Genomic DNA, 12,375 nt, shown 5'->3' on the forward strand with positions numbered 1-12,375 from the left:
TAAAACAAAATGCCATTACTCACCAATCAAGAGTGAGTGAGTAAATACATAAAAAATATATATGTGTAACTGATGTTGTACTTCGTCAGTCACCCGTGAAGATCCGGGGTAGAATAGGTCTTCAACAACCCATGCTTGCCACAAAAGATGACTATGCTTGTCGTAAGAGACGACTAACGGGATTGGGTGGTTAGGCTTGCTGACTTGGTTGAAGCCTGTCATCGATCCCAATTGCGCAGATCGATGCTCATGATGTCAATCACTGGATTGTCTAGTCCAGATTCGATTATTTACAGACCGCCGTCATATAGCTGGAATATCGCTGATGAATACACAGTTACGGTTTGTTTCCACTCAGTTTGGAGTGAGTGAGTATGGTTTACGCCGCTTTTAGCAATATTCCAGCAATATCACGGCGGGGGACACCAGAAATGGGTTTCACACATTGTACCCATGTCGGGAATCGAACCCGGGTCTTCGGCGTGACGAGCGAACGCTTTAACCACTAGGCTACCCGACCGTCCCACACTCAGTTTGTAGACCTGCCTTCAACACATGCCTACATCTATCGCTATGGAAATATATAAGATGTTTTGAAGACATTAGCCCACGAGGCAAGAAAACATATCTGTTTACACTGTCATATATCCATCGTCACCATTATCAAAATGTCAAGGCCTGCATACGATATATAACCCTATATATAATACTACACTGACGTCACTGTGTCATGTTCATTAAAAAGAAAATGGAATTCTGTAATGCGTTTTGCCCCAATATATCTGTTCTGAGTGTGTACTCAATCGCAGCTCCAAGCTTTACTCTAATTCAGATTCCCTAAAAGATTGCCCGAGTTTCCGGCTTCCAGACTAACGAAACATAAACAAGAGCATAATGCCATCGTTTTCAATTATTCCAAAATGTATGTATGAAAGGAAGGTGATGCAGGTCTTTGAGTTCTACCACGTTGGTGAAACCCACGAGGATTCGAACCAGGATTCCAACCTACACTTATACGTTTCTGGAGAGCCCAGGGGCGCAAATCTGCACAGCAAATCCGGCACTTTAGAGACCTGTATATACCGAACTCTCGTTAATCTGGATGGGAGGGTTCCCAAAGAGATTACCCTTGTAGTTATGTTCCCAACGAGATAAACGGGGTCCGGCTTAATGAGGTACATATTAATGTAAGACTTTCCATTAATAACTTTGAACAACGTTAACATTGGACAATATATAATGTCATGTTTTCGTTACAGGGTGTGAAAACCTGGATAGCGGTGTTGGCATCTATGCTTGTGACCCAGAAGCCTACACGACGTTTTCTGACGTCTTTGACGCCGTCATCAAGGACTACCACAAGGTCCCGGACAACAAGCCCATCAAACATCCAAACTGCGACTTCGGAGATGTCGAAAAGATGAAGCTGGAAGATCTTGACCCGGAAGGGAAATATATCATCTCCACCAGGGTCAGAGTTGGAAGGTCACATGATGGACTCGGCTTTCCGCCAATTCTTACCAAAGAGGTTCGGGTTTTTTTTAAATACTTCTGGAATCAGTGGGTTATTTTCTTAACATATCTATATTTGATATAGTGTCATTCAGCATCAGTTGTAGTATCAGCCGAACGTGGGTTTACTAATAAGTTGGACTGTACTTGATGCCTTTTCGTTTCAGCAAAGAGAAGAGATGGAGAAAAAGACAACAGAAGCTTTTGATAAGCTCCCTGAAGAACTGAAGGGAACGTATCACCCTCTGACGGGCATGACACCGGAAACCCAGAAGGAGCTGACAGATGAACACTTCCTGTTTAACGACCATGACAGGTATTCCGTCTTTGAGGCATTACTATATTGTTCTCAAAGTAGAATCAATTTCCTTTTTCAAAAGTAATAATTCATTTGCTGCACATACTTACTGTAAACTGAATATGTTTCAGATTTTTGCGTGCATCCGGCGGCTACAACGACTGGCCAACAGGCAGAGGCATCTTCTTCAACAACGACAAGACCTTCCTTGTGTGGGTGAATGAGGAGGACCATCTCCGTCTCATCTCCATGCAGAAGGGCGGCGATATCGGAGCTGTCTACAAGCGTCTAGTATCGGTAAGGAACCTTCAGTAGAACTTCTACACTGATGGAGTGTTCAGAAAAATGTTGTTTTGACTCACATTTGAAATGTAACTACACCTTTGTCTGAGATACAAGGGTCGTATCATTTGTTTGTTGTTTAACGCCGCACTCAGCAATATTCAAGCTATATGACGGCGGTCTAAAAAATAATCGAGTCTGGACAAGTCAATCCGGTGATTGACATCATGAGCATCGATCTTCGCTATTTGGATACGATGACATGCATCAACCAAGTCAGCGAGCCTGACCACCCGATCCCCTTAGTTGCCTCTTACGACAAGCACAGTCGCTTTTTACGGCAAGCATTCTATTCTACCCCGGATCTTCACGGGTGGTCCAAGGGTCGGATAAGAACAGCAGTGATGTGGACACATTATACATGATGCACACCTCTATTCACAGCATTCATGTTCATTTCCAGGCTGTCAAGTCCATGGAACAAACCCTGAAATTCGCCCGGAACGACCATCTTGGCTTCCTGACGTTCTGTCCTAGCAACCTAGGGACGACCCTGCGAGCGTCTGTGCACATCAAGATCCCAGCCGTTGCGGCCAAGCCCGACTTCAAGGAGATTTGTGACAAGTACAACCTTCAGGCAAGAGGTGAGGAACATACAGAAACACAATTGACATCACCCCCGATAGACCCCTCGATGAACGAGTGGTAAAGCCAACAGAAAATGATATCGTTTACAAGCCAATGTTTCATCATGTATGCGAGACAAAAGATGCTTAGTAGGCCCGTTTTTTAAAATCTTAGTATAGTCATTCTGTGCATTTCCCATGGTATATGCATCTTACGACTTGATGTAATTTAGCAGTTAGCATGGCTATTGGTGTATATTCTAAATTGTTTGATAGGCATTACTTAGAAGTTGACGGATGACAAGATAGACACAATTTTATGGATAACAACTTCTTTAATACTTTGAAAAGCGACGTTTCGGTATAGATCCTTATACCGTTGCTTTCCGAAACGTCGCTTTTCACAGTATTAAAGAAGTTGTTATCCATAAAATTGTGTCTATCTTGGTGTATATTCTATTGTTAAAATGTACCCTCAAATACTTTCTATACATGAAATGTAGGCCTATGGCCGTATCAGTAATAAGAAATTGAGAAAAAGAGTGACAAATCGTTAAGAATATACCACAATCTATCTGCAAACATATTTTCTTGTATTCCAAAATACAAATTTATTTATTCGGAAAAAATGCCTTTAAAAATTAAACAACGTTATTTTGATTCAAATATTCAAAGAACTATGTTTTTTTCAGGTATCCACGGCGAGCACACCGAGAGCGAGGGCGGCGTGTACGACATCTCCAACAAGCGTCGTCTTGGGCTGACGGAGGCGCAAGCCGTTACTGAAATGTACAACGGTGTGAAGGAGATCCTGAGACTAGAGAAGGAACTGACATGGTGAGAGTTTAGTGTTTAACGCCGCACTTACCAGCTATGTGGCGACGGCCTGTAAATAGTCAAGGAACCAGTTATTGATATCAAAAGCAACGCTAGGGTACGATTTTATCGAAAAAAATAAATTGTCCCTAAAATTCTTAAAAAATAATTATGGTTATAAGTGTTAGAAAATAATTGCCTGACACAAAGATTACATTGTTGCAAGGTGTTTTTCTTAAAAATGAAGCTCGTAGTTTTAACTTAAAATATCCGGTGGGGGGGGGGGGGGGGGGGCACGCAAGAAACCTACGCCCCGATTATGTTTCTGTGTTTGTCAGCACCATACCCCTGCTCATGGGTTTCACCGAAGTGGTAAAAGTCTTAGACCTGCATCACTGCGGGCTTTCCTCCCACATTAAGCTCACACGCCGTGATATAACTGGAGTACTGTTAACAGCGGCGTTAATCCCAACTCACTCACTCACTCATAGGACCGGAATGAATCAAATTTTAAATTTTGTGACTGGTTGATTGTAATCCATTTTGCCTAGACCGCGTGGATCGTTTCACATTGCTGTCAAACATTGGTGTGCTGGTTGCATCACTTGCTAAAACAGACTGCCGTGATGCAGCTGGTATAATGATGTGGCGTGAACCGACATGCAATCGTTAGCTCCGATATTATTCCTTAATAACTGTCAATCCATTGAACGTTTTGAGACGATCTGTCACATGTTTCTCTGCTTCAGGAACCCCGATAGTCTGGAGGAAATGTACGAACACGTGTCCAAGGCCAAGAACTGCAAGTCATTGATGAAGAAGTACTTCAGCAAGGATGTCCTTGAAAAGTGCAAGGACAAGAAGACATCTCACAATGCAACACTGTCGGACTGCATTATGTCAGGTATAGAAAACAAACAAGTCCGCAAATTATTCTTTCGTTTCGTGTTTTAGTTCGAGTTTTGAACGTTCGGGGGTTATATCGAAATGTATTTCCCCAGGCAACCTAGATAGGTTATAAGTAGGCCCCTGAATACGTCACTGTCATCACTAAGTGTCTTCGTAGCTTAGTATTAAGTCCATGCGAGATAACACGAGACTGTCATAAGTCACACTGAAATTGAGGCTCCTGAGTGACGCGTTTGGGACACGTTAATTATGTTTTCGAAGATACAACAGGCAAATAGTATCGCGAATCTGCAACCTTGCATAGCAAATTAAGCCTGAAATAATGTACAACATATTCGTGAACGGAATATAAGAACAAACATGCCTGCGTTCACCCAGCAGTGAAAGGGTACCCGGTAGGTTGGAGTACGTATGTGGTTGAAGACCTTCCAACGCCTTATAATGTACATTGGGTTGGTTGTATACTCCAGTAGCTGATACTGAATTCGAATGCACACTGATCTACTGACCTGGGTAATGATACCTTTTTCGATGATGCATGATTAGAAAACATATTCCGACTGTCACTTTCCTGCTCTGGTAAGCTACCGTTTGATTGGTCGGATGAAAAGACGTTCTGACGTGACCCGTAATGGGATATCCTCAGACCTTTGTTTAGCCATAGCGAGAACTAAGATCCGATTTTAATTAGATTGTCGTCGTCATCATCATCATCATCATCATCATCATCATCGTCACTATCATTATCATCATCATCATCATAATCAAGGAAGGTGGTTGGGAAGGTAGAGCTACCCGTCACATGACAATAGTTAAATATCCCCGCTAGTTGCCAAGTGTATCATGCATATTTAACCCTATATCTCTCCCTCCTCCACCAGGGGTGAAGAACCTTGACAGCGGGGTGGGTATCTACGCCGCCGACCCTGAATCCTACAACACGTTTGCTGAAATCTTCGACCCGGTCATCCGGGACTACCACAAGCTGTCCACCAAAGAGCCAATCTCCCACCCGCCGTCAAACTTCGGCGACATCGAAAACTTGGGTTTTTCTGACCTTGACCCCGAAGGTGACCTCATCGTTTCTACCAGGATCCGCGTTGGAAGAAGTCACAAGGAGTATGCGTTCCCCCCAGTTCTTACTAAAGAGGTAAGAGAGGCGGGTCCTTAGTGCTCGTTAGGGAGAGGTTTAAGAGATAGTTGTGTGTGGTTCAGATAAGATAATGTAACGTACAGCTGTCACTGCAGATGGCAGGACGTTATGACTCATTACGTAATAATCGAATCTGCAACAGAGCACATATTTTTTTCTTATTTCATTATCTGGTGCGGAGTAATTTCAAGCCACAATTCCAGTGATAATGCTGTCAACAATTGACATGACTGTGAGCAGACACGAGTGGAGAAGTACTTGTTAATCAACATCGCGACATTCCTATCTCATCCCTTAAGAGGGAATTACGTTTGTAAAACATTTAAATCATAATCCGATCGTTATTGTTCAGAATATTTGATATTTTGAAATACGAACACTAATTTCAAGGTATGATCCCAGACTATGTCCATACTCAGAATAACATGCATTAACCAAGAGGATAAATACACAACGTATTTATTCTCGCTTCCCCACTTTAATAAATAAATAAAAACATTCCATTTCCCCCCTGTTCCGTCATATACGCGACTCAAGGCGGTTTGGATTAGGGGTAGTAGTAGGTACTAAGTATACTGATACATAATGATACACTAATATGTATCATTACACGTGATGTAGCCTTGAATATAACATACTGAGTTTACATTCGGAAATGTTACAGGTGATTGAGCACCTTACATGTTTTTTTGTATTTTCTTGGTTGTTGTTTGTTGTTAAACGCCGCGCTCAGCAATATTCCAGCTATATGACGGTGGTCTGAAAATAATCGAATCTGGACCAAACAATCCAGTGATTGACATCATGAGCATCTTTCCACTCAAATTGGGATACGATGACATGCATCAACCAAGTCAGCGAGCCTGAACACTCGATCCCGCTTGTCGCATTTTACGACAAGCATGGGTTGCTGAAGACCTATTCTACCCCGGATCTTTACGGGTGGTCCAAGGGTCAGATTAGAACAGCAACAAAATAACACGATTACTAAACGCGAACAACAAGTGCACCCCTCCTAGTCCAAAGCTCCGTGTTTGCATCCCAGTATGCCTGTTCTATGTTTAATTACCATGGCACTTGTACGTGTTGTCAGGACCGCGAGGCTATGGAGAAGAAGTGTCAGGAGGTGCTGGGCTCCCTGGAAGGGCCACTGAAGGGCTCCTATCATCCACTGGAGGGCATGACTTCGGAAATGCAAGACCAGCTCACCAAGGATCACTTCCTGTTTAACGATCACGACAGGTGAGTTTTCTTTCCAAACTTACCTATTAGACTAACACTTAATCAATGAAAAAAGTCTTTGAAATAATTTTAAAAAATTCGAAAGCACCTTTCCTCTTCTGCTGTGGATTCAAGCAAACTAGACTTGGTTAGTTTGATCTAGACTTACCTAGGCTTTTAGTAAAAATAAATTCCTAAAAAATATAAATTCCACAGTAATGGTGCAGGACTACGTTATATATGGTACACGTGTTGGGGGTTGGGGGAACAGATGAAAGAGTTTGGTTCTCGGGCCGGGAGTCAAAGACTGGTTAGGTTGCCCCCTGCAATATCAAAGCACTGGCGTATCAAAAGGATGCAGGGATATCCAGATAATTAGAATGAATAGGAAATGGGATATCTCGAGGTCATGACTGCTACTAGATACGAACTTTACCTAGGCTTTACTTAACATCGTATCACAGAACTGGCATGCTGTGCAGCGTTTGGAAACAAACACTTACTTCCTATAGAAATTATGTGAGTGGCGGGTGCAACCAACATGCTTAATCTTTTCGCGAACACCTGGTGTCATCACTGATTTTCAATTATCCATCCAAAATTTTCACAACTATTTTGCCGTTTACGCCCAATGGAATGTGTCGCGGCACATAATCGTCACTGGTTATTGTCGGGCGTGTACGTTAATTCATATTTACTTCTTACTGAAAATCATGACCAGGGTTAGAAATTGGCCATAGTCATATAATCCTTGCCAAACTGCCCAGTAGTAAAGGTATCCTAAGGACTAGTAGAAATTAGCCATTTTTAAAGGTTATCATTATCAGGACTAGTGGACTGAAACTGTTAGTTTCTACCGCTGATGACTATGCACGTGCATCTTTTGTAGATTCCTGAAGGCAGCCCGTGGCTATGACGACTGGCCAACTGGCAGGGGCATCTACTTCAACGACGAAAAGACCTTCCTTGTGTGGGTGAACGAGGAGGACCATCTTAGAATTATCTCCATGCAGAAGGGCGGCGACATCGGAGCTGTCTATAAAAGGCTTGTGTCGGTAAGTACTTCTGCTGTGATAGTCTGCAGAATAGTGTGCGTGAGTGAGTTAGTTGAGTTCAACGCCTCCTTGCACAGTATTTCACCGCAATGGGGAAGCAAACCCAAAGTGATGTATGTCCTAGACATTTACCATATTGGAAAAACCTACGACCACTGAACATAACGCTAACAAAGAATTATTAAGAGTTATTCCCAATCTCATAGGATTCTGGCACAACAAAGGGACGCAACTCTGCTCGGCTCTTTATGATTTTGAGTATGCACTGTATTTTGACCCTTGTTGCTACAGGCTATACAAGAGATGGAGAAGAAGCTGACCTTTGCTAGGGACGAGCGTCTGGGCTACCTGACGTTCTGTCCCTCCAACCTGGGCACCACCCTCCGTGCGTCCGTCCACATCAAGATCCCCAAACTTGCCGCCAAGAAAGACTTCAAGAACATCTGTGAGAAATACAAATTGCAAGCAAGAGGTGGGTAAAATACCAGCATATTCAATGAAATTTGGCCCCACTTTGGCACGATAACGAATGTTTTATGGTAGAAAGAGGACGAACATAATCCCACATTGTCCGTAAGGTAAATGTTGACTAATAATTAAAATTTACATATGTAACCAACCCCCAAAACAACCACTTAACAGAAATAACAATAACTAAAATAAACACATCATCATTGTCATCATCATCACTATCATCATCATTGTATTTAGGCTATGAATTTCAATAAGTAATTCCCACCCGTGAACATCCGGGTTAGAATAGGTCTTCAGCAACCCATGCATGCCATAAACGGCGACTATGCTTGTCGAAAGAGGCTGACTTGGCTGATGCATGTCATCGTATCCCAATTACGTGTATCGATGCTCATGATGTCAATCACAGGACTGTCTGGTACAGACTACGTTATTTACAGTCTGCCGTCAAATAGTCTGAATATTGCTAAGCGCGACGTTAAACAACAAACAAACAAACAAAGTAATATCACACAGATGTCTAACAATAATTCCTTTCTGTGGCTTGAAATAGTTCGTTGTTGTCCAGGTATCCACGGCGAGCACACCGAGAGCGAGGGCGGCGTGTACGACATCTCCAACAAACGTCGTCTTGGTCTCTCGGAAATTCAAGCCGTACAGGAGATGGTGACAGGAGTGCAAGAGATCATTAAGCTGGAAAGGGAACTCCAGAAAGGAAAGGGGAACAAATCGTCATCATGCGCCATCTTGTAAGCTACCCCGTCACCCTTGTCCAGGCAGCCGCCATCTTGATCCAACCAGTGTATCTGTGCAGCCGCCATCTTGAAACTATTGGCCGCCATTTTGATTCAACCAGTATGGTGATCAGGCCGCCTTTTTGAATGTACCAGTACCTATATACGGATATCATTTTGAAACGTCACTCTTATATATGCCCTTGAACATCATTTGTTTGTATGTCATTTAAGACAAAGACGTGTATATGACATCAACAGACATTTTCATGCAGAAGAATACCGAACCTTATCGGAAAATGCCGAATTCAAAGTACCACGTGACATTCATCTAGTCTAACGGTCACCTTATTCGGAAATATCACCTGATATTTCGAAATCGGCATTTTCCGGCAAAGCTCGGACATCTTCGGTATGGACATATCTATTGTTTTACCCAGCTGATGTGAGTGTGCAGATGTATATTACAAGTCGTCATGTTCAATCGATTATTTTTCAAGCATGCGCACTGCTTGAATCGGTGACGTCAGTGCCAAAATATTTATGTAATGAAACACCAATGATCTTCCAATCCAAGTTAGATGTTCTTCAGCCAAAGATTACTGTGAATAATATTCATGCTCTCTCTATGCTATAGTGTCGGGAATGCTAATTCTACTTACAGCAGTATTATTTGTTCGTGTAATTATGCTTATATGCAATAGATTCTTATGCAAGTAAAGCTTAAGTGAAAATATGTTATTGTCATTAATATTGCAACAAGCATTGGATCCTTTCACTAACTCAACGAATACGCATTTATTGGTCACTGGTGTAATAATGGATTGATGATAATGTAAGCTCTTCATAGTCCCTGCTTTCCGTATATTGTAAGTATTTTTGTCGAGATATATATATATATATATATACGTTCGGCGCCTTCAATACAAACCAAGTGATATTGTGCGTCATCATTTGCTGAATGAGGCAACTGGTCTCAGTAATTGTAGCTGTGAAAATACAACCTCTTTTTGATACCAGACATGTTAAGGAACGGCACAGATTGAAATCCGCCTTCAAATAGGGTCTTTGAAAGGCATTTAGAAGTGATACACATAAGGAAGAGAATATATGGATATCAACTTATTTATTATGAGGAACACTACCTTTCGGGGTATATGCTTACTCCTTCATCAGGTGAATGAAGGAGTTAGCATATACTCCGAAACGTTGTGTTCCTCAATATAAAGAAGTTGACATCCATAAATTCTCTTCCTCGCCTTTAAATGCTCAACGGTCTGGGGCCAAACAAACCAACAATAGGCCGGCCCCGAATATCCATAGGTCTGCCCTTAGACCCTGGGTTGACTGGTAGATTATATATGCGTGAGCAAAAGTAAGTTAGCAGACAAACATGATAGACTGTTTCTGGAATCACACTGTCATTAGGCCATTGCCTGGTTCTAGATTCTTTATTTCTCCGTAGACCACCGACGGTGGTTCAAGAGCATATATACAGAACAGGGATAAGTATAATATGTACATCATGAAGGCTGTGCACTTGAATGAAGTTTCCACTCAATAGGTTGTATTTTCTCGGCTGTGGAAGTTCTGCTTTATTGTGTTGAGGTATATTTTTCTACCACAATAAGTCTCATATTTTACGCTCTGTTGTTTTTTTTATTATATACCAAGCGCCTTGCGTCTGTTCTTGTAAAGTTTGGTGGCATTTTGTCTGTGTTCGCCTTCATTTCCGCTCATGCGCAGACGGTAACATCGCTCAAACAGCGTATATATTTATGAATATGTATTTTGCTATTCCTCTATATTGGTATTTCACTTTTATAACGTTTTTTGTACTTGATGGTTCTATCGTACCAACATGAAAATGAGAGTGAATAATTTTGTCCCTCTTTCTCTTTGATATTCTTCCAGTAAAACCGGAAGTAATAATCTTCAGTATTAGAACTGAATAGAAGTTGTTAGGGTTATTGTCAATACATACAATGTAAAAATAACGTTAGAAATAACATCAGTCCATCTTTTTGTAAACATCTCTTCAAATATAGAACTGAACTAGCCGCAACGTGCGCATAGCAACAAGGTCGTATCTCTCATAAATGTTGTTTATGGCTAAATGCGCAAATGGCTTGGTTGTTAAGAGGGAAGTCGACTTGGTTCTCTCCGAAAACCCATGATAATGTGTCTGGTATATTATCTAAGTCGTTGTGTCGACTGACGTTGGTTAAGTTGGTGCAATGCAAGCAGTCAGTCCTGTTGAATGCGTTATATTCATTGTCGAAGCGTTACTATTTATTCCGTAGGTTGTAGGCGCCAGTGAAGTCGGCACAAGTGGTATATAGTATCTCTTTGTATTTATTTATTGCCGGAATAAATGTGATTTTTGTATTATTAATCTCCGAATACATCATGTGATATAATGATAAGCTGTCTCTTGTTAACATTACTCGAAGCGTGTTGTTTTAATAAAGCATGCGCATTGTCTAAAGGCGTCGTGTAATTTATTTGTAATAACAGCTAGCATGCTAAGAATAAAATGGTTGAAACTTCAAAACTGTTTGTTATATGCCTCAGTTTCTTTTACAGACGATACAAAAATGTCTTCAGCTTGATGTGGGAGGCATCAACAAAACCACTAAAACTAGTATATAATCTATTGTCGCAGTTATAGCAGGGTTGGAGTATGCATCTTATGTATGGCCAAGTCCCGAAGAACAGTTCTTCAAACATGCAGCATCATGCATGAGGCTGCACAGCAACCATTTGACGAAATATGACAGCATTTGGTTCAGCCTTCCTAGTTTACGTTCATATTGCAATAGTGAGTGAGTGAGTATGGTTTTATGCAGCTTTTAGCAATATTCCAGCAACATCACGGCGGAGGACACCAGAAATGGGCTTCACACATTGTACCCATGTCGGGAACAGAACCCGGGTCTTCGGCGTGACGAGCGAACGCTTTAACCACTAGGCTACCCGACCGCCCCTCATATTGCTATAATGTCGTGAAGGATACTATTGATACAATGGAGCATATGGATTACCGTCAAGGATGTCAATGGGCATCTTCCTCCGTGTAACACAAGGTTTGTTGTGGAGAACATTTTCGTGGACTTTCGTAAATCAACGGACACAGCCCCCGCCTGTTGTAAACCCCGACTTAGACCTGCCTCGGTTTCTAGCCTAGAATCTAGAATACTATGAACATCGCAACGTAACAATTGGAACGGGATTCTTAAAACAATAGTATCCATACTAATATGCACATGTATATGTTTAAAGAGAGCATGTTGCA

At 41.7% G+C, this 12,375-nt stretch overlaps 1 protein-coding gene across 1 annotated transcript in view; it reads left to right on the plus strand.

Annotated features, from left to right (window-relative positions):
• Nucleotides 1-11,621, plus strand: part of LOC139475787 (taurocyamine kinase-like) — a 39,130-nt gene extending 27,509 nt beyond the window's left edge. The window contains exons 2-12 of the mRNA XM_071258993.1: nucleotides 1,260-1,528; nucleotides 1,680-1,828; nucleotides 1,942-2,107; nucleotides 2,556-2,736; nucleotides 3,411-3,555; nucleotides 4,284-4,438; nucleotides 5,325-5,593; nucleotides 6,690-6,838; nucleotides 7,707-7,872; nucleotides 8,164-8,344; nucleotides 8,915-11,621. Coding sequence (XP_071115094.1) covers nucleotides 1,260-1,528; nucleotides 1,680-1,828; nucleotides 1,942-2,107; nucleotides 2,556-2,736; nucleotides 3,411-3,555; nucleotides 4,284-4,438; nucleotides 5,325-5,593; nucleotides 6,690-6,838; nucleotides 7,707-7,872; nucleotides 8,164-8,344; nucleotides 8,915-9,099 — 2,015 coding nt within the window. The 3' untranslated portion in view covers nucleotides 9,100-11,621. The remainder of the gene's footprint in view (nucleotides 1-1,259; nucleotides 1,529-1,679; nucleotides 1,829-1,941; nucleotides 2,108-2,555; nucleotides 2,737-3,410; nucleotides 3,556-4,283; nucleotides 4,439-5,324; nucleotides 5,594-6,689; nucleotides 6,839-7,706; nucleotides 7,873-8,163; nucleotides 8,345-8,914) is intronic.
• Nucleotides 11,622-12,375: the final 754 nt, after the last annotated feature.

The sequence above is a fragment of the Haliotis cracherodii genome, unplaced genomic scaffold (genome assembly GCF_022045235.1).
Source record: "Haliotis cracherodii isolate W230 unplaced genomic scaffold, xgHalCrac1.p SCAF_3, whole genome shotgun sequence".
NCBI classification, from domain to species: domain Eukaryota; kingdom Metazoa; phylum Mollusca; class Gastropoda; order Lepetellida; family Haliotidae; genus Haliotis; species Haliotis cracherodii.